At 33.7% G+C, this 24,518-nt stretch overlaps 1 protein-coding gene across 1 annotated transcript; it reads left to right on the top strand.

The window, feature by feature from the left end:
• The first annotated feature begins 3,415 nt into the window (after positions 1-3,415).
• Positions 3,416-23,866, top strand: LOC125683855 (peroxisomal acyl-coenzyme A oxidase 1-like). Its single transcript, XM_048925346.2, has 14 exons — positions 3,416-3,779; positions 5,823-5,982; positions 6,130-6,290; positions 6,431-6,538; positions 7,094-7,213; positions 9,205-9,320; positions 10,998-11,167; positions 13,168-13,330; positions 13,801-13,991; positions 14,108-14,260; positions 14,789-14,894; positions 15,881-16,027; positions 23,172-23,378; positions 23,505-23,866. The coding sequence occupies exons 1-14, from the start codon at positions 3,470-3,472 to the stop codon at positions 23,574-23,576; spliced, it is 2,184 nt and encodes a 727-aa protein (XP_048781303.2). The 5' UTR covers positions 3,416-3,469; the 3' UTR covers positions 23,577-23,866.
• Positions 23,867-24,518: the final 652 nt, after the last annotated feature.

Raw genomic sequence — 24,518 nt, 5'->3', positions numbered from 1 at the left:
ATGGGGTTGGGTTTTTTTCTTACGAAAGATTCAGCCTAAAAATATTGACTTTTTGTGAAAATAAATGCATTTGTGAGTCGGATACCTTAAATAAAATATACTTCTAACAACAGTTTCTCGAGGAACATATTGTGATGTGATTCCAACGCAGTTGCGTCATATTTATTTTCAGGGGTTCATGTTTGCTCTGCTCTCAGTTCTGTATTCTAGGATTTACAAGATTGATTACTGTTCATTATCTTCACCATTTCATTGTGGTGTCAATGGCGTTTGAACTATCTTGTTTAAAATCCATCCCAAAACAGGTTAATGTTTATTTATCAAGTGATAAGCTATGAGACTAATGCAAGGTGAAGATAACGAACAGTGATCAATCTCATAGCTCCTATAAGCAATACAAAATAGAGAGTTGGCCAAACATGGACCCCTGGATATACCAGAGGTAGGATCAAGTGCCTTGGAGGAGTAAACATCCCCTGGCGACCGGTCACACCCGCCGTGAGGCCTATACATATATCTTGATCAGGTAAACGGTGTTACCCGTAGTCAAAACCAGTATGCCAAGAACGGCCTAACAACCGATGTGAAGCACGTCAGACAGCATTTGACCCAATGATAGGCAGTATTGGCAATCTAGATCATTACAACGACCGTAGAATTTGCGAAATTCTGACTTTAAACACGACTGTTGGAACCCCTGCATTTAATCTGTAATTCGGTATTCATGTATACTAACAGTTATTTTACAAAAACCTGATGTAGTTCTGCCTTCTTATAGTTACTACGTTAACCCCATTTTTAGTATTATTTTATGCCCTTTTCTATGTATTTATTGTTAGATTTGTTTTTGTAAAGCACTTTAGGGTAATTATCTTTATTAGATAAAACGCTATATAATGTACAATAATAATAATAATATATATAGTGATATAATGTACAATAATATATATATATATATATATATATATATATATATAATATATTGTACAATAATAATAAAATATATAATTATATAATGTACAATAATAATATATATATAATTATATAATGTACAATAATAATAAAATATATAATAATATAATGTACAATAATAATGATATATAATAATATAATGTACATTAATAATAAAATATATAATAATATAATGTACAATAATAATATATATATAATAATATAATGTACAATAATAATATATATATATATATATATATATATATATATATATATATATATATATATATATATAATATAATATACAATAATATATTTATAATAATATAATGTACAATAATAATAATATTTATAATAATGTAATGTACAATAATAATATATATAATCATATAATGTACAATAATAATAATGATATATTTAATGATATAATGTACAATAATAATATATATATAATGTAAAATAATGATATATATATATAATAATATAATATACAATAATAATATATATATAATAATATAATATAATGTACAATAATATATATATATAATAATATAATGTACAATAATAATATATATATAATAATATAATGTACAATAATAATAATAAATGTAGTATTGATGTTACTGGGTATGTACAATCTTAAAAATACACAATAAACATTTAATAGATTTGAAGATTACCCAATTCATATGGAAAGTGCAATATTTGTGCACAAGTTTTAAAAAAAACTTTCTTCTTTGTGTCAAAATCAATATCAGGATTTCCAAATAATGAAAGATATATTTGCTTGTCATTTCGTTAGAATATAACTTTCTATTTACCCGATTTGCCTCCGCCTACTTTTAGTTTCAGTAAAATTAACGTGTAAATCTGTTTTGACAACGTACACCTTGATTACTAAGTTGATAAATTTCATTCTAAAGTCCAAAAGTGTATTGAGAGGATGTTCTGATATTGCATGCCTAGTACAAAAAGCAGGTTTTAAAAAATATGGAGGCATATCATTGCCACAATTGTATTTTAGCATTTTTGGTTTTTATTATTTGATTGTAACAGTTTTGTTTCTTACTTAATTTTTATTTTAACATTTTTGTTTCCAATTTCAATTCAATTCTATACTTTCGTTTATAGAATGTTATCTTAACAATTTTCTTTCTATTCTATTCATTTTTAGTCTATAGTTTTGTTTTAACAATATTATATCTAATATTTTTGATTCTGTTGACAAATTTACTTCTATAGTTTTGTTTTAACAATTTGTATCTAATATTTTTTATTCTGTTGACCAATTTATTCTATAGTTTTGTTTTAATAACCTTCGCTTCTGTTTATAGTTTGATTTTATATTTGTGTTTTATTAATTTCATTTTAACATTTTTGCTTCTGTTCCCGGTTTTATATTTTTGTTTTCACCATTTCATTTTAACATGCTTGTTTCTGTTAAAGATCAAGGACGGCAATTTTCCTAAAACTTGAGTTTTATACGTAAAAAATTCTGTCTTTCAGGTCTCGATTAATTCCCAAGGCAATTTGGACGAAAATCTTCTAATTCAAAAGTTTTTTTTTAAAGATTTATTTTTGAAAATTTATTTTGAAGTAGTAACCCATCTGGCCATTTTCCGATCGGCTGGAGGGTGAAATCATATTGGATGTGTTGCCCCGACTCGTAGCCACGTGTCCCGCGCGTAGTTCTCCTGCTGTAGCAGTTCAGTGGTCTTCCCTGTACTCGTATTGCTTGATTGAAGTGTGTACCCCAAACTGTATGCGTGTGACAGTTAAATTTATGACACCTTCCGATAACAGTTAAATTTATGGCACCTTCCAAATGGTGACTTTGATCGCTCCCTGTTGATTGTAAAATGACTATATCGGTTACCACTTAAAAATATCATGTTATGATAACTTTATAGAATTTTTCTACAATAACTTTTTACAATGACTCTTTAAAAATAATTTTTAAGGAATTGGAATAGGAAATAAGAATAATAATTCTCAACAGAAAGAAAAATGTTAAAATAAAATTATTAAAACTTTTAAACAAAATCAAAAAGTAAAAAAAAACAAAAACAAAAAAATAACCATGATGCAATTCTGTGAAGACAAAAATATAGAATGAAAATCAAATAAAAATAAAGATGTTAAATGAAAAGGTGAGGATAAAGAACAGTTATCAATTGCATAACTCCTATAAAGAATACAAAATAACTAGTACAACAAACACGGACCCCTGGACACACCAGAGTTGGGATAAGGTACCCTGGAGGAGTAAGCATCCCCTGTCGACCAGTCACACCCGCAGTGAGGCCTACATGTATATCTCGATCTAGTAAACGGAGTAATCGCTGTAATCAAAACCAGTGTGCAAAGAACGGCCTCAATTTTACCCAATGACTGTGTGTAATATTGGTAAATAAGATCGCTATAACGATCATAAAATTTGCAAAATACTGACTGTGAAATAATCTTGTAAAAACAAAAATATAGAATTAGATTAAAAACTGAAACAAGAAAGGTTAAAATGAATTTGCTCAAAAAATCTAAAATATATAATTGTGGTACTGATTTACCTCCATACAAAAATACCTGGTTGTTGACCCGATTAATTCTTCACGTACCGTCTGTAATCATCGTTACACATATTCAACCCACGTGGCCTATATATACCAGTGAACTGTCTAAGCAGTTACGTCCATTTTTTCTCAACATGTCGTCTGCAACAGTGAATCCTGATCTGGCGCGGGAAAGAGCGGGAGCAAGCTTTGATGTGAAAGAGTTGACGAACATCCTATACGGTGGACCCGAGAATGTTAAAAAACGGCGTTATTTACGTAAGAATGACTTATTTTGTATTGCCTTGTGTTTATTACAACACCATGAGTGCTGTAATCTTCATACCTTTTATTGCTTTGATGGTCTCAAGTTTCCAATTCAGGGCTGAGTTTCACAAAACTATATCTTCAGATCGATCATAAGAGTCTCTTGATAAAATACGACAGTACCGTTACATAAAACTATATTAAATCTTAGGATGTTGTACTCATGGCATTGTAAAATACAGTGATTTTTTTGTTTGTTTTGTTTGTTTTTTGTTTTTTTTGTTTTTTGTTTTTGTTATCTTAGTTGAATGGGCGAATTTATATGAAAAAAGAAAGAATTCAGTGATGTTTTTATAGAAACGTTAAATTTTCAAAGACTAAACGTGAAATTCTTATATATGTACTATCCACCATATTATCAATATACACATAAGCTTTTTTTTTTTATTTTACACATTTTGGCGTGATATTCAATATAATCAATAAGAGCCGGATTCACTGAGCGATAACTTTCACTTTATCCCAGTGAATTAATCATTTACGGGTACAAATTGTCAATGTGAAACAATAGTGGACATTCAATATTTTTGGCATAGTCTGTTAAATTGTGATATTGATTTATTTAGAGTGAAATATCAAAGGGTCTGATAAAGGTACATATCAAATACACAATAATATGTATAAGTAATTAGTTTGAAAAGGTTTCAAATTGCATAATATCTCTTTAGAGAATACAAAAATTCAGAAAATCAAGTATTTTAATTAAAAATAAGTATATAAAAATTGAAAAGCCTAATTCGTCTATGGCATGTCAAACGTTGCAATATTTGATCTTTTCCATTTGTATTGTATAATTTTCCATTTGTATTCTATACTTTCCATTTGCATTGTATAATTTTTCATTTGCATTGTATAAATTTCCATTTGTATTGTATGTTTTAACTCACCTGAGCCGAAGGCTCAAGTGAGCTTTTCTGATTACATTTTGTCCGGCGTCCGTCTGTCTGTCTGTCCGTCTGTCTGTAAACTTTTCACATTTTCATCTTCTTCTCATAAACCACCGGGCCAATTTCAACCAAACTCGCCAAAAAGCATCCTTAGGTGTAGGGGATTCAATTTTGTTCAAATGAAGGGCCACACTCTTTTCCAAGGGGGGGATAATCAAGAATTAGTGAAAATTTGTTGGCATCTTTTAAAAATCTTCTTCTCAAGAACCACTGGGCCAGAAGAGCTGAAATTTACCTGAAAGTTTCCTTACATATTGCAGATTCAAGTTTGTCCAAATCATGGCCCCCGGGGGTAGAATGGGGCCACAAGGGGGGATCAAAGTTTTACATACAAATATATAGGGAAAACTTTAAAAATCTTCTTCTCAAGAACCACTAAGCCAGAAAAGCTGAGATTTACATGAAAGCTTCCTGACATAATGCAGATTCAAGTTTGTTCAAATCATGGGCCCCAGGGGTTGGATGGGGCCACAATAGGGGATCAAAGTTTTACATACAAATATATAGGGACAAACTTTAAAAATCTTCTTCTCAAGAACCACTGAGCCAGAAAAGCTCTGACACTGAGCTACCGTGGTCTGTACCAAACATTTAGGATCAATCCAGCCAGTTTGACATAACCGGTTTTTAATTCAATGTAACGTACACATTGAACCCAGTGAAAAATTCACAACACCTTTATCAAACTGAACTGCAAATAATGTTATTGATTATATCATTTATCATTTTGCAGTAATGTACATATATTAAAAAGAAGAGAATGTTAAAATAGTGCAATATATTGGGAAACAATGATATAGATGCTACGTGAAAATTGACGTGCGAAGACAGTGTATCGAAGCTTTGCATGCATATGCCATCGGGCGCGAAGAGATGTGAAGTGAGATGAAGTTGAAAATGCATGAAAATATATTCGCACCATCCAGGGCTTTGGTGGGAAATCTATCATTTTCATTCCGCTGTTTGATCACTGTCCCATAGCCAATAGTGTACGTTTTCTACGACAATTCATGCTAACATTAACACGTGTTGTGTCTTTTGATGCTAGATAATGTGGCCATCCAAGACCCGGTGCTTGCTCGTACCAAACCTTGGGCATTTCGATCCCGAGAGGAAGAATACAACGAATCGCTCAGACAAAACATCTACATGTATAAGAAAATGAAAGAAATGGGACTCAATTTCGTGGAGAGGGCGTACTATTCTGAGTAAGTTAATAAATAAAATGTATTCGCAGTAAGAACATGGAGTGACTGATTAGCAGTAAGAACATAAATTGATTATTTCACTTTGACTCCGTTAGCAACATCCAGTTATGTTAAACCATTTATATTTGGCTTTGCACAAATTTTAAGAGCTGCTACTCCAACAGAAGCAAATGCAATCGGCGTTCATTCCGGCATGTTTACCCCTACTATTGAAAAGCAAGGCACAGAGGATCAGAAAGCAAAATGGCTCCCACTAGCAAGAGATCTGAAAATCATTGGGACATATGCTCAAACAGAGCTTGGCCACGGCAAGTTACTATATGATACATACATTTAAGTTTTTTTAACTAAATATTTATAGGTATATGCGCGCGTGAGTGTGTATGTTATACATGTAACTCAGCAGAGTATATGTATTTTTATTACATGCTGTGGTTGGTAATTTCAGGAACTTTTATACGAGGATTGGAGACAATTGCCACATACGATGCCAGAACAAAGGAGTTTGTCATAAATTCTCCAACGGTGACGTCAGTTAAATACTGGCCAGGCGGATGTACGTCATTCACAAGAGTAAAGGACATGCGCGACGTTAATTTTTGGTGACATTTCACGTACAGCTCACTTACATTCGATGTCGTATTTACAAAAATCTTGGGGTATATTACCATGTATGGTTTAGAGTTAGAATATTTTGAAATTTCCTGGTTGTTACAAGAGAGAATGTAATGTAATCTCTGTTATATTACAGTAATCTGTAAAAATACACATTACTGTAGCAAAGAAGGAGAGAAATATCTTTGGAACAATCGGGTATCGAAACCGAGAGCCTTGCCTTACTAGTTAGGTGATCTAACCACTGGGCTATCCAGGCCAATATACAAAATATTGTTCTTTTACCACAATATAAAATTTCAACCTATTTCGGAAATCCTACAAGGACTCTTCATATCGAGAAAATAAAAAAAAAATGATTTAGAGAAAATGGCAGACACGTCGCGCACGTCCTTAATGTATGATTGATTTCATCCGAGATTGTAGTATTAATAGATAATTGCAATAATGGTTGATTTCATCCGTTCCTTTCTCATTTTGATATATTTTGAATCAGTGGGGAAAACTTCAAACTGTTGTTTGGTAATGGCACAACTGGAGACCCAGGGGAAACGGCACGGCATCCACATGTTTATGGTGCAGCTCAGAGATTTCAACACGCACAAGTTACTGCCAGGTATACCTCACTCTCCAGATTCTTATCACTGTATAGAAAGTACTAGTATACGTATTTGGGAGCTTCTAATTACTGACCTCTATGGTAACCCTAAGTGCGTATTGTTTATACATGTATATTAATCAAAGTTTGGAAGATTTCTTTATATTGTTCACACAGTCACACATTCCATAAGATTTATGATAACGTTATTACAACCGATTCTTTAAATTGTTTTTCTTTAGTTTACACTAATTACCAACGGGTTTCGAATCCCGGTCGCGACAGACCTAAGTCGTTAAAAACAGGTAGTGACAGTACCATCGCCAAACGCTCGGCATCAGCTGTGAATGTCATGGGTCCTCGGAGATGACGCTAAAGAACCCCAACTGTTCAATGGCCGTAAACGCCGAACAAAGGCCTAAATTTGAAGCCCTTCACCGGTCTTGGTGACGTCCCCAAAAATTCTCGAGAAGGACGTTAAGCAATCAATCAATCAATTACCAAACTAATCAATCTTGAACCATAGTTATTACAACCCAGGTCATATGGCTCTTGAATCGATAATCCCACTTTTCTTGTAAGTTTTGAAGTTATACTATCTCCATACATGTATACATATATCATGTGAATCTTAAAGTGATACTACATTCTATATTTTAAACAGCTCGTGAATGGATTCAGCCACTTTTCATTCATCATGAAACATTTAAATTCAAACTTTTAATTCGTATATTTCATGTGAATATTGAATTCATGGAAAACCCTTTCATCTATCATGTAACTTCTGAATACTTGTCGCTATCTTACATATGTAACTCTTGAATTTCCACAACCTTCTTTTCATATGTATACTCATATCATGTACATTTTGAATTTACACTACACCCTTATATATATCAAACCTTGATACCATACTGCCCCCTTAAATATGAAAGGTGAAGATAACGAACAAAAACTAATTAAACTCAGACTTCTTAGATCCGCGCCGTATACTCTGCGTAAATAGATCTGACATAACCCGATTAGGGGTCATGTTTAGATGAACTTTATGTCAGCCAATCAGCGCGTCGGCTTTGAAATCGTCGGTGTTCACAATTCAAGGAAAATTGGCTGCGATTGTTTGGTTTGAAAGAAAACATCGCAGCCAGATGCGACGTCACAATACACCGTTTACGTCGACTGGCGTTATATTCCTCGCGTTATTTAAGTAAACCATCTTGAAAACTATTTAAAATCGTACCCATCCCTATTCATACATAAATCGGAATTCACAATTGATTTAATTTGGGTGTATTTCATATCGTACGTTTTGTTGCTTGTATGAACGGAATAGATTAGGCATTATTGCGAAAGTTTAAAATTCGTTATGCGAGAATATACAATTTTACAGTGTGGAATAAACTTCGTGGGAGAGAGATTACAACAATTTGTTTACGAATTGCCAGGAACCGCCTAAATAGCCACTATTGTCTGTATGGCGCAATCTGACTGGCTGATAGTTCTCATGAATATTCCAAGCGAAAGGTCATGCGGACATGACCCCCTATGGGGTTATGTTAGATCCTATTGTAGCGATTGTGAGCGTCTTCTAGGATCTGATTTTAATTAGATTGATAACGAACAGTGATTAATCTCATCACTCCTATAAGTAAACAAAATAGAGACTTGGGCAACTACGAACGCCTGAATATACCAGAGGTGGGATCAGGTGTCTAGGAGTAAGCATCCCCTGTCATATATCATAGCAATCTTTATTTTATACTGTACCTTTTTACATATATCCTAGGAAACCTTGATTTCATACTTTACCCCCTTACATATCGCATAGCAAACCTAGATTTCATATTTCACCCCCTTACATATCTCATAGCAAACCTTGATTTCATACTTTACCCCCTTACATATCTCATAGCAAACCTTGATTTCGTATTTTACCCCCTTACAGGTTTCGAATTCATACTACCCTTGACGTTTATTGACGATTTTTAATAATCCTGTTATAATTAAAGGTGTGGAGGCGGGTGATATTGGTCCGAAGTTTGGTTTTAATGGAAATGACAATGGGTATTTAAGATTAAACAATGTCCGCGTACCGAGGGAGCATATGCTGATGAGATATGCTAAGGTAAGACATATTCCTCAATAACGTTTTGTCTATTCATCTCATCACAAACCTGGTACACTCCCCGACATCTTTTGATAATGTAAAACTTACACGGTACCAATTTTGATGTACCAGATGCGCATTTCGACAAATAATGTCTCTTCAGTGATGATCAACCGAAATGTATGAAATCCGAAATGACAATAAACTTGTAAGAGCTATTTTAGGGGAAAACAGAGTGCCAAAAAGTGAGTCAAATTCGTCTAAGGATAAGAACTATGCATGAGGGAGATAATCCTTAATTTTAATGTATCTTTGAAAACTGTAAACATTATCTCATGCTTACGAAGGAAGTGATGAAGAGGATGCTACCACAGCGTTTAATGTTCACCAACAAAGAGGCGCATATCACTTACCTAAATGTCTAAAATCGATTTATATTTTTCATAGTATACTAGTATCTAGTTTGTTTAAATGAAAGGTGAAGATAACGAACAGTGATCAATCTCATAATTCCTATAAGGAAAACAAAATACACTGTATAGAGTTGGACAAACACGAACCCCTGGGTATACCAGAGGTGCGATCAGGTGCCTCGAAGGAGTAAGCATCGCCTGTCGACCGGTAAAATATAATATATTTTAGTTTTGTAGTTTTTAGTTAATTGCAAGTAAATAAAATAAAATAAAAAGTTATTGCATTTGTTAACCGATATTTCAATGAAGATAAAAATGAAACCCATGCTGTCACATTTATTATTCCCTATCAAGTTTTTGTCTTATGGTTACACCAGAGGTAGCAAGTGCAGAGAGAAAGATCTCAAAAGGTCGAAGGTCAATGTAAAATGTAACAATAGCATTAACATCATATAAAGAATATTCATCTGCCTTTAGAATGTATATTATATTTGCTATAGAGAAAGAGATGGGTGTTCCTATTACTTACTTAACATATTACAGGCAGCATTGATTAAGTAAAGAATATCATTACACGTTTATGCCTCATTGTTATTATAGGATTAAACATTCTTTTTGAAGAATTTATCGATGTGTAAACTCCGGACATTTTACTCACAAACTGAATAAAAGTGCGAAGCACTTTTATGTTAACTTTGTAAGTAAAATGTCCGGAGTTTACACATCGATAAATTCTTCAAAAAGAATGTTTGATTCTTATAATTCCAATTCATTCACTTTATTAACAATTGCAAAAATTTGAATATGTTCCCCGCACTATGTTATTTGTTTTCAGGCGTGTGTGAATACATCGCGTTTTCGGATTTATTGATGTATAAACTCTTGTTCAGCTTTATTTTTGTCCAATCAAAACAATTGTAATAAATAGCATTGGAATTATACAGAGATAACAGGTAGAGAAAGGATGATCTCTATTGATTCAGTTCAGTGTCAGATGAATATACCACTGTTGTGGACCTCATATTATTAGACATGATACGGAGTCATCCAGGGCGTCGTTTTGCAAATTTGTCTCGTCGTTACGTACCAGTAGCTTATTGTGTAGCTGACTGTGCCATGAAGTTATCCCGCTGAAGACCTTTTCAATACATTTTCCTAAATGTTTTGATAAAATTTCATTACATTCACATTGAACATCAGATAACCATTGCTTTGAAATGCTGATTTGCATCCTGAAAGGTTTTATTTGTAATAACATTTATATCACTTTACTCTTTGATAGGTTCTAGAGGACGGCACATACATCAAACCCCCCGACCAGAGAATCGGATATGGCACCATGGTCTTTATTCGTGCTTTAATCATATCAAACATTTCCAAACCCTTGGGTCAAGCCTGTACCATAGCGGTACGATACAGTGCCGTGCGTCGTCAAACAGAAGTTTCCCCGGGGTGAGAAACATCAATTATGATATTGTGCAGATCTAGATAAAATCGTGATTAATTATTGAACATGCAATTACTGATGTTAATAACGACAACACGATGATTAAGTCATCAGAAGGACGACACCCACTAAATCCTGTACTATTCCATGCTATTGACTGTTTAATTTATATGTATTGAATATTGCAAGAAAGGTGAAGATAAAGAACATCGACCAATCTCATAACTCCTATGAGCAATACAAAATAGAGCGTTGGTCAAACACGGACCCTTGGATATACCAGAGATGGGATTAGGTGCCTAGGAAGAGTAAGCATCCCCGTCGACCGGTCACACCCGCTGTGAGCCAATGATAGGTTGTATTGACAAACTAGATTGGCACACTGATTTTGACTTTGGATAACTCCGTTTACGTGATCAGAATATAGGGCTCACGGCGGGTGTGACCGGTCGACAGGGGACGTTTACTCCTCCTATACACCTGATCCTACCTCTGGTGTGTCCAGGGGTCTGTTTATGCCCAACTCTCTATTTTGTGTTCCTTATAAGAATTGAAATTGATTACTGTTTGTTATCTTCCCCTTTTATTGTTATAACGACCCTGATTTTAAGAGACTGTTTAAACACCTGCACCATCAACTTGTTTGTCAGTAGCCTGCCTGGGTTTAAAAAAATGATATGCAGTACAAAGACTATTAACTTTAGTATCTTGGACGTCTGTCTACATAAGATTCTCTTCCGTGGCTAAATGTAGAAAACGACAGTAATTGGTTTCCGATTTCAAATGATAGAATAGCCAACTGTATTCGGGAAAATAATTATAGGCAAATTTAACTTGTTGTCAAGCTCGGTTGAATATAAATGCCAACAAATTAGGCATATCAACGTTCAGAACATTCATGAAAATTCTCCCACGGCATCACTCTATCGGTTAGACATCCATACTTTTTCGGGAATGAGTTGTATTTACTAAGAAAAGAAAAGAAAAACAAATTGTCTGCGTTTCACAGTGAAATAATTTTTTTAATTTAAATCATGGATATAAATCAAAATACTTAATATTTTCGAGTGGAAAATATGAGAGATCGAAATACTCATGCTTATGATATAGGTCAGGTCTACTAAACAGCGTTTTACCAAACAGTATACCGTAAATCTGGATATTTTTGCGTCGATTTATTTTTGCGAATTTGAGTAAAAAGCCTATATATTTATTTTTGTGTTTCTTATTTTTGCGAATTTATGCTGGAGTTAAAAAAAATCGACAAATAAATTCCATCGTACGAATTTATGTCATTAATTCAGTTCTGTCAACCCAGCAGACATTTGTTTATATACTGATAAAGACCCTCGCAAGGCGTGGGTGCATTGAAAACTAAATTACAAAATTTAATTATGTCTTTTTCTAGCTTTTAAAAGTAATGCCGAGCGTGACAATGTACCAAACTATCTATGGTATAGGATAGTCGATAAAACGTGAAAGTTACTTATAACCCGCCAGATTAGTTACACACGAGTGATATCAAATAAATCGCCAGTATTGATCACTATTTATACACCTGGGAGTTTAAAACAACTGACCATCGAATTGATGGATCTAGAATTTTTTTTTACGGTAGAGTCAATTTTGAGAAAAATATTTTTGCGAATCCAACTTACTCGCAAAAGCGCTAAAAATTAATCGACAGCAAAAATAACTAGATTTACGGTATAGACCACTAAACCTGGAATATATCACTCTTTTTATGATACGTACTTGCAGTTATTCGTAAATTTCACCACAACTCAACGGCCACACCTCACAACATTATTTTCTCAGATTGATTTCTACTAAAATTGTATTTTTAACTATTAAACGTAAATTTTCATGTTTTCAATATCAACATATCATTGTACGTATTCTCCATTTTCTGTCCATGTTTAAATGCATCTATTTTGATTTTCCCACTTTTCCATTCATATGAACTTGGCAGCCATTGATTGATTGATTGATTGATTGATTGCAGAGGTATAGAGGCACAAATAATAGACTACCAAACTCAACAGTACAAGTTGTTCCCCATGGTGGCCACGGCTTATGCAATGCATTTTACTGGCCAGTTTATACAGCGATACTACACAAAGATTTCTGATGAAATCGAGGCTGGTAACCTGGAGTCATTCAGCGTGGTCAGTAGCTCTGTATAACGTTATCTCAAAGTCGTAAATTTAAAATTGGAGACTCGTCTGTCTTGCATTACAATGATACTATGATTTGAATTATTTATAGTGACCTCAATTTCCTTCTCAAATACGTACTTTTTAAACGTAGCATGTCTGCTGTCCGTGACCATAGAAATAAATTGCTCAAACTCGAGATTTTTAAGCTTTTTGTCAAAACCGATTTGGAGTCCATTTGGATACAAATTAATTGTCAAGAGAAAGGAAAAAGGTTGAACGAAAGAATCGAAAAAAAGGTTTTTGCGCCATCTTAATTTTGCACCTTTGCAAATTGGCGACCTAGCTTAAATCTTATTTCAGTCAGAGGTCATTTTATGTGTCAGCTTTTGTACGAAAATTGTCGTGAATTTCTTCATATGAATCGATTCCATCACCCTTTTCATTGCATTATTTCTAAAAACTTTAAGATTGATTTGCAGCTCCATGCCCTGTGTGCGGGTCTGAAGGCTTTCAGTACGTGGAACTGTACGGCGGGAATAGAGACCTGTCGTCTGTGTTGTGGAGGTCACGGGTACTCTCACGCCAGCGGCCTACCAAAGCTGTACTCTTTCCATACACCTGGATGCACGTATGAGGGAGAGAATAATGTCATGATGCTCCAGCTGGCTAGGTGATTGTACCGACTTTGTTTCTAACCATTTCTTTTTAATGCTACGGAAACGAGACCAGCCTTCCTAATGAGGGATAATAGGTTATCATTGATCATTTTGCATATACATATGATAGATTCCTGATGAAAATATACCCGGATATAAAGAGAGGAGCTCCATTAAATGAATTCCTCCAATGTTACACCGTGGACCTCTCCAAGAAATCTTGTATGACAGAGGAAGTTGCCTTAGGAAGTCTGGTGAAAGCATATGAACACCGAGCTGCCAGGTACATTAATATTGTATTTATAAACCATCACTACAGACAAACGTGCTGTGAATGTTCGAAAGTAATGCAGTTGTAATATGATACATTCTTTGTTTTGTTTGCCTCTGGTTTTGTTTTGTTTGCTCGTTGTTTTGTTTTGTGTGCCACTGGTTTTGTTTTGTTTGCCTCTGGTTTTGTTTTGTTTGCTCGTTGTTTTGTTTTGTGTGCCACTGGTTTTGTTATGGATTTATTCTTGTACAGTTTAATACATTATGTTTACAACACGTGTACGGTAATCCTCTGTTTCTCGTATATATTCTAATAGCTTTCATAGAAAAATAAAGACGCTCGAGCATTTTTGTTGCATCGTGAACTCCGTCTAATCAGACATACTTTGAAAACATTGCCTTCGGAATAGACAGTATGTCGGATTGAATATTGTAAAGAACATGGGAGAAACTGACTGGAATGGAAATAGGGTGGGAATTCACAGTAATACAGTACACACAGATGTCAGATAAAACAGGTTTAACTGTAATTCTTTATTAGATTACTGGAAGATGCGGCCCATAACATGGAGAGACTAGTTCGATCTGGGAAATCACGACAGGAAGCTTGGAACGCATCCACTGTAGCACTGACCTGGGCTGCAACGGTAAAGTGTGAACCAATCACTAGTATAGATAAAGAGTGAACCAATCACTAGTATAGATAAAGAGTGAACCGATCACTAGTATAGATAAAGAGTGAACCGATCACTAGTATAGATAAAGAGTGAACCAATCACTAGAATAGATAAAGAGTGAACCAATCACTAGTATAGATAAAGAGTGAACCGATCACTAGTATAGATAAAAAGTGAACCAATTCATGTGAACGAAAGAATAAAGAACAAATTATAGATAAAGTGTGAACCAATCACTAGTATAGATAAAGAGTGAACCAATCACTAGTATAGAAAAAGAGTGAACCAATCACTAGTATAGATAAAGAGTGAACAGATTCATATGAACAAAAGAATAAAGAACAAATTATAGATAAAGAGTGAACCAATCCATATGAACGAAAGAATAAAGAACAAATCACTAATATAGATAAAGAGTGAACCAATCCATATGAACGAAAGAATAAAGAAAAAATCACTAGTATAGATAAAGAGTGAACCAATCCATATGAACGAAAGAATAAAGAACAACTCACTAGTATAGATAAAGAGTGAACCAATCCATATGAACGAAAGAATAAAGAACAAATCGCTAGTATAGATAAAGAGTGAACCAATCCATGTGAACGAAAGAATAAAGAACAAATCACTAGTATAGATAAAGAATGAACCAATCCATATGAACAAAAGAACAGATTACTAGTATAGATAAAAATGAACCAGTTCATATGAAGGAAAAATAAAGAACAGTTTACTAGTATAGATAAAAAATTAATCAATCTATTTCAACGAAAGAATAAAAGAGAAGTAGAAAAATTGTTCCCAAACCCTCATACAAATACTGTATGGTATTAATTGAGTTTCTCTCTTTCTTATTCTTATTTGAACTGATTTTTGCCTATGTGTTTATTGTTGCAATAGACAAACATTTAGACATTTCAAATTATAGAATTGAACTAAATTTTCTTTGATTTTAGGCATTTTGTCATCTCTTTGTTGTGAATTCATTTGTTGATCTCGTGAACAAATCCCAGACTGATAAAAATACAAAGGACGTATTGACCAAGCTGTGTAAACTGTATGCAGTCCATGGGATCATTGAAAGACTCGGGGAATTCATTCAGGTAAACAACATAGAAGCAAACCAGACAAAACGTTTAATTGTCATTAATTAACTTACTTATTGGTAAAGGGCCCCCTGCTCCTTCTAAAACACCCATTTTAGTTTTAATTTACTATCAATACACATAAACACTACATACCAAGTTTTTTTTCCTGCTTGGAATCAGAAAGTGTAGTACATCTTAGACATTCTTAGAGTGCGGGTGCTGTTGTAATTGACATGAAGATTTTATTCTTATGAAGCAGAATTTATTCAAAGACTTCTACATGAGAAGAAAAATATCTCTTGCTATGTCCTTCAATGCGACATTTAGATATATCGACGACGTTTTATCTATTAACAATAATTATTTTCATTCATATGTCGATTCGATATATCCCTGAGAACTCCAAATAAAAGACACCACATTGTCTTCCACCTCTGCTTCATACTTACAGTGTAGATATTTTATTGAAAGTAGATGTTAATGGCAATTAAATTAACAACTCAACTTTATGATAAACGGGATGATTTCTGTTTCTCCATCGTCAACTGTCCATATTTTGTAGCAATATTCCCTTATTGCCTGCATATGGTGTTTATATCTCTCAACTGATTCAATATGCAAGAGCTTGTTCTGCGTATAATCAGTTTTTACATCGAGGCAGGTTACTGACCAAAAAGTTGATGGTGCAGGGGTTTCAACAGTCTCATTTATAATCAGCATTTCGCAAATTCTATGGTCGTTCTAGCAATCTAGTTTGCCAATACAAGCTATCATTGAGTCAAATTCTGTCTGACTTGTTTCATACCGATTGTTAGGCCGTTCTTGACACACTGATTTTGACTACAAATAAGCCCGTTTACCTGATCAAGATATAGGGCTCATGGCGAGTGTGACCGGTCGACAGGGGATGATTACTCCTCTTTGGCACCTGATCCCACCTCTGGTATATCATAGGGTTCGTGTTTGCCCAACTTTCTATGTTGTATTGCTTATAGGAGTTATGAGATTGATCACTAATTGTTATCTTCACCTTTCATAAAGAATTGAGAGCAAGAAGCAACAATATATATTCTAGCAAAACGTTTTGAAATGAAAATCATGCTTATTTTGTTGCGAATGCAAAAGGGGTAGACAGGATTGAAAATCATCCACTGGAAAATGATTTATGATTTTTAAGAAAATATTACACTATGGTAAAGAGATATAGATTAACGATTCTGCATTTTATGATCGTAATCAGTATAGATAAAGTGTTAGGTAATTCTAAACGAAAATGTCACAGGGGTATCAAAATGGAATATCATTGAAAAGACATTGTTCCAACAGACATGCAGACAAAAGCAACTATATACCTTTGAAATCTCAATTCAACGATCATAAAGACTACTGATATCTGTAAGTGTATTTCTGACCCACTTTGACTTTACGTGCAGATGATATCTTTCTAAAGATTCCGACTAAGTGAAGCTGACTTCATATCGTTACTTGTGTATGTGGATGCTCTATCTTCTACATGAGTGTACATGTTCTAACTTCTATATGTGTGTACATGTTCTAACTTCTACATGTGTGTGTACATGTTCTATCTTCTACATGTGTGTACATGTTCTAACTTCTACATGTGTGTACATGTTCTAACTTCTACATGTGTGTACATGTTCTAACTTCTACATGTGTGTACATGTTCTATCTTCTACATGTGTGTACATGTTTTAACTTCTACATGTGTGTGTGTACATGTTCTAACTTCTACATGTGTGTGTGTACATGTTCTAACTTCTACATGTGTGTACATGTTCTAACTTATACATGTGTGTACATGTTCTAACTTCTACATGTGTGTACATGTTCTAACTTCTACATGTGTATACATGTTCTATCTTCTACATGTGTGTACATGTTCTAACTTCTACATGTGTGTGTACATGTTCTAACTTCTACATGTGTGTGTACATGTTCTAACTTCTACATGTGTGTATACATGTTCTAACTTCTACATGTGTGTGTACATGTTCTAACTTCTACATGTGTATACATGTTCTAACTTCTACATGTGTGTACATGTTCTAACTTCTACATGTGTGTATACATATTCTATCTTCTACATGTGTGTGTACATGGTCTATCTTCTACATGTGTGTATACATGTTCTAACTTCTACATGTGTGTATACATGTTCTAACTTCTACATGTGTATACATGTTCTAACTTCTACATGTGTGTACATGTTCTAACTTCTACATGTGTGTATACATGTTCTATCTTCTACATGTGAGTGTACATGTTCTATCTTCTACATGTGTGTATACATGTTCTAACTTCTACATGTGTGTATACATGTTCTAACTTCTACATGTGTATACATGTTCTAACTTCTACATGTGTGTACATGTTCTAACTTCTACATGTGTGTATACATGTTCTATCTTCTACATGTGTGTACATGTTCTAACTTCTACATGTGTGTGTACATGTTCTAACTTCTACATGTGTGTATACATGTTCTAACTTCTACATGTGTGTGTACATGTTCTAACTTCTACATGTGTATACATGTTCTAACTTCTACATGTGTGTACATGTTCTAACTTCTACATGTGTGTATACATATTCTATCTTCTACATGTGTGTGTACATGGTCTATCTTCTACATGTGTGTATACATGTTCTAACTTCTACATGTGTGTATACATGTTCTAACTTCTACATGTGTATACATGTTCTAACTTCTACATGTGTGTACATGTTCTAACTTCTACATGTGTGTATACATGTTCTATCTTCTACATGTGAGTGTACATGTTCTATCTTCTACATGTGTGTATACATGTTCTAACTTCTACATGTGTGTATACATGTTCTAACTTCTACATGTGTATACATGTTCTAACTTCTACATGTGTGTACATGTTCTAACTTCTACATGTGTGTATACATGTTCTATCTTCTACATGTGAGTGTACATGTTCTATCTTCTACATGTGTGTATACATGTTCTAACTTCTACATGTGTGTATACATGTTCTAACTTCTACATGTGTATACATGTTCTAACTTCTACATGAGTGTACATGTTCTAACTTCTACATGTGTGTGTACATGTTCTATCTTCTACATGTATGTGTACATGTTCTAACTTCTACATGAGTGTACATGTTCTATCTTCTACATGTGAGTGTACATGTTCTATCTTCTACATGTGTGTATACATGTTCTAACTTCTACATGTGTGTATACATGTTCTAACTTCTACATGTGTATACATGTTCTAACTTCTACATGAGTGTACATGTTCTAACTTCTACATGAGTGTACATGTTCTAACTTCTACATGTGTGTGTACATGTTCTTACTTCTACATGTGTGTATACATATTCTAACTTCTACATGTGTGTATACATGTTCTAACTTCTACATGTGTGTATACATGTTCTAACTTCTACATGAGTGTACATGTTCTAACTTCTACATGTGTGTACATGTTCTTACTTCTACATGTGTGTATACATATTCTAACTTCTACATGTGTGTATACATGTTCTAACTTCTACATGTGTGTATACATGTTCTAACTTCTACATGTGTGTATACATATTCTAACTTCTACATGTGTGTATACATGTTCTAACTTCTACATGTGTGTATACATGTTCTAACTTCTACATGTGTGTACATATTCTATCTTCTACATGTGTGTACATGTTCTATCTTCTACATGTGTGTATACATATTCTAACTTCTACATGTGTGTATACATATTCTATCTTCTACATGTGTGTACATGTTCTATCTTCTACATGTGTGTATACATATTCTAACTTCTACATGTGTGTATACATATTCTAACTTCTACATGTGTGTATACATGTTCTAACTTCTACATGTGTGTATACATGTTCTAACTTCTACATGAGTGTACATGTTCTAACTTCTACATGTGTGTACATGTTCTATCTTCTACATGTGTGTATACATGTTCTAACTTCTACATGTGTGTGTACATGTTCTAACTTCTACATGTGTGTATACATATTCTATCTTCTACATGTGTGTATACATATTCTATCTTCTACATGAGTGTACATGTTCTAACTTCTACATGTGAGTGTACATGTTCTAACTTCTACATGTGTGTGTACATGTTCTTACTTCTACATGTGTGTATACATATTCTATCTTCTACATGTGTGTGTACATGTTCTAACTTCTACATGTGTATACATGTTCTATCTTCTACATGTGTGTGTACATGTTCTTACTTCTACATGTGTGTATACATGTTCTATCTTCTACATGTGAGTGTACATGTTCTAACTTCTACATGTGTGTGTACATGTTCTAACTTCTACATGTGTGTATACATATTCTAACTTCTACATGTGTGTGTACATGTTCTAACTTCTACATGTGTGTACATGTTCTAACTTCTACATGTGTGTGTACATGTTCTATCTTCTACATGTGTGTGTACATGTTCTAACTTCTACATGCGTATACATGTTCTATCTTCTACATGTGTGTACATGTTCTAACTTCTACATGTGTGTATACATGTTCTAACTTCTACATGTGTGTGTACATGTTCTATCTTCTACATGTGTGTACATGTTCTAACTTCTACATGTGTGTACATGTTCTATCTTCTACATGTGTGTATACATGTTCTATCTTCTACATGTGTGTACATGTTCTATCTTCTACATGTGTGTATACATGTTCTATCTTCTACATGTGTGTACATGTTCTAACTTCTACATGTGTGTATACATGTTCTAACTTCTACATGTGTGTGTACATGTTCTATCTTCTACATGTGTGTACATGTTCTAACTTCTACATGTGTGTACATGTTCTAACTTCTACATGTGTGTGTACATGTTCTATCTTCTACATGTGTGTACATGTTCTAACTTCTACATGTGTGTACATGTTCTAACTTCTACATGTGTGTATACATGTTCTAACTTCTACATGTGTGTGTACATGTTCTAACTTCTACATGTGTGTACATGTTCTAACTTCTACATGTGTGTACATGTTCTAACTTCTACATGTGTATACATGTTCTATCTTCTACATGTGTGTACATGTTCTATCTTCTACATGTGTGTACATGTTCTAACTTCTACATGTGTGTATACATGTTCTATCTTCTACATGTGTGTGTACATGTTCTAACTTCTACATGTGTGTATACATGTTCTATCTTCTACATGTGTGTATACATGTTCTAACTTCTACATGTGTGTGTACATGTTCTAACTTCTACATGTGTGTATACATATTCTATCTTCTACATGTGTGTATACATATTCTATCTTCTACATGAGTGTACATGTTCTAACTTCTACATGTGTGTACATGTTCTAACTTCTACATGTGTGTACATGTTCTAACTTCTACATGTGTATACATGTTCTATCTTCTACATGTGTGTGTACATGTTCTAACTTCTACATGTGTGTATACATGTTCTATCTTCTACATGTGTGTACATGTTCTAACTTCTACATGTGTGTATACATGTTCTATCTTCTACATGAGTGTACATGTTCTAACTTCTACATGTGTATACATGTTCTATCTTCTACATGTGTGTACATGTTCTATCTTCTACATGTGTGTACATGTTCTAACTTCTACATGTGTGTACATGTTCTAACTTCTACATGTGTGTGTACATGTTCTAACTTCTACATGTGTGTACATGTTCTAACTTCTACATGTGTGTGTACATGTTCTATCTTCTACATGTGTGTACATGTTCTATCTTCTACATGTGTGTACATGTTCTAACTTCTACATGTGTGTACATGTTCTAACTTCTACATGTGTGTACATGTTCTATCTTCTACATGTGTGTATACATGTTCTAACTTCTACATGTGTGTATACATGTTCTATCTTCTACATGTGTGTGTACATGTTCTAACTTCTACATGTGTGTACATGTTCTATCTTCTACATGTGTGTACATGTTCTAACTTCTACATGTGTGTGTGTACATGTTCTAACTTCTACATGTGTGTACATGTTCTAACTTCTACATGTGTGTACATGTTCTATCTTCTACATGTGTGTACATGTTCTAACTTCTATATGTGTGTGTACATGTTCTATCTTCTACATGTGTGTACATGTTCTATCTTCTACATGAGTGTACATGTTCTATATTCTACATGTGTGTACATGTTCTAACTTCTACATGTGTGTACATGTTCTAACTTCTACATGTGTGTACATGTTCTATCTTCTACATGTGTGTACATGTTCTTACTTCTACATGTGTGTGTACATGTTCTATCTTCTACATGTGTGTACATGTTCTATCTTCTATATGTGTGTATATATGTTCTAACTTCTACATGTGTGCATACATGTTCTAACTTCTACATGTGTGTATACATGTTCTATCTTCTACATGTGAGTGTACATGTTCTATCTTCTACATGCGAGTGTATATGTTCTATCTTCTACATGCGAGTGTATATGTTCTATCTTCTACATGTGAGTGTACATGTTCTATCTTCTACATGCGAGTGTATATGTTCTATCTTCTACATGTGTGTGTGTACATGGTCTAGTCCAATTTCCAATCCTCTTTAGCATGTCAGTATAATACATGTACATTATGCATGAAAACGTTTGTCAATATTCCGAAAACAGAAACAACAGCCATCCACTTAATAATAACTAAATTTTCAATAAATAGAACAATTTTTTCTAGATACTACAAGACACAAAAAGTATGTGAAAACATTTTGAAAACATCAAAGGCGGTCATGCTAAATTGTAGCTTACAGGCTTGTTTTTATTTCAAGATGTAGATTAAAAGTAGTTACTAATCATTGCCAGTCATTGTGTCTTGGCTTTGAAATTTGGACATTGTGGATAAGATGTTCATTGATTTATAATTAGAATATGCAGCCCGTAATTACATGCTCATGGAATGATGACAGACATTTTCCTGTCAACCTATGACTATTAAATCTACTTGTTGCAAAGAGTTGGAAAATGTGCTTTAACAAATAAAGCCAGTTTGGCTTAGACAGAACCATAAACATGTACCCTGGGCTTTTTTTTTTATTTCATTGACAATGTGCAACATGTCTACATGGAATAATATATAGAGTTCTCTTCTCTTTCTTTTCTTGAAAAGGATGGTTTCATTAGCCCCTTGCAAATCACCAATCTTCAGAACAAGCTCACGCAGTTGATGGCGGAGATCAGACCCAACGCTGTGGCTGTGGTGGATGCGTTCGATTACCCGGACAAGATCTTGGATAGCTGTTTAGGGCGTTATGACGGTCAGGTTTACCAAGCTCTGTACGAGTACGCCAAAAATTCACCTTTCAATGAGAAAGAGGCAAGTTACTACTATCTCGTGTTTTATCAAGTATTTGTCGAGAGGAGTATATACACGTAACTGTTTTCCAATTTCAGTTGTGTTTACATGTATGTGTGTTTTTTAATTTATTTTTTTTCCGCACAGGTTTTGGATTCATACTTTAAATATGTCAAACCATCTCAAGGGGAAGGTACCTCTGCATTATCGCGACTGTGATACTTGTCTTAATTTGGCAACTGGCAACAGAAAACTCCTCGTGGAACATTTATGCTGCAGTGTGATGAGAAGATCAACGCCCCCTTCTCCTGTAAACAAGACAAGAGATATCTCAGTAGTTTATTGACCTAAGAAAAATAATTCTTGATATTGAATAGCATGTGATAACATAATGTTATACAGAACTGAGAACAATGTATGTCGATGTGGTTTTATTTCATGACGAGGAGTGAGAATTGGTTATTATATATAATAATAATAATAATAATAAATCCTTTATTTATCCAGGATTACATATTTAGCAATAACGCTAGTTTTCAATATGGTCCTGCATATAACATACATACAGACAGATATTAGTAAAATAAACACAGATTAAAAGAAGTAGAATACATATAAACTTAAGAAATAATTATGAATGTAAGATAAATAGGAACAAAATGAAGCTTAAAAAGTATGGTGATAATCTCTAAGATAATTTCTCTTAAAACACGCAACACTTGTTGAGTTTCTTATATTTTGACTCAAGGCATTCCACACTGTGCTCCCTGAAATGCTGAAAGATCTTCTATAATATTCTGTTTTTGCCCTGGGTATATACAATATATTTGAATAAGAATTTCTAGTTTGCCTCTGACTGACTTCTGATACATATTTAAAAACATTTAAATAATCTGGCATTGAACCATGTAAAACTTTATACACTAAATGACTTTTCTATAGACAAAGTAATCTGATAGAGGCAACCAGTTAAGTTATGTAAACATGACATTAGATGGTGTTTCAAAATTTCTGATGTTAAGAATTACCCTTGCAGCTCGTTTTTGCAATATAAAAAGCTTATTCACATTTTCAGCATTTCTTGGATTGCTCCATATAGTACAACAATATGTAAAATGTGTAAAAATCATAGTATTAAAAATCTTCAGCAGCGCATCGTTT

Source organism: Ostrea edulis, chromosome 6 (genome assembly GCF_947568905.1).
Source record: "Ostrea edulis chromosome 6, xbOstEdul1.1, whole genome shotgun sequence".
Lineage (NCBI taxonomy): Eukaryota > Metazoa > Mollusca > Bivalvia > Ostreida > Ostreidae > Ostrea > Ostrea edulis.
Note: the sequence above shows the minus strand (reverse complement) of the source record. Positions and strands in the feature narration are given on the sequence as shown.

Excerpts from the sequence above, each read along its gene's own strand:
- LOC125683855 (XM_048925346.2), top strand. The coding sequence starts at position 3,470 with ATGAATTTGCTCAAAAAATCTAAAATATATAATTGTGGTACTGATTTA. Across the intron at positions 14,261-14,788 it reads TATGAACACCGAGCTGCCAG|ATTACTGGAAGATGCGGCCC; the intron begins GTACATTAATAT and ends ATTCTTTATTAG. Across the intron at positions 16,028-23,171 it reads GACTCGGGGAATTCATTCAG|GATGGTTTCATTAGCCCCTT; the intron begins GTAAACAACATA and ends TTTCTTGAAAAG.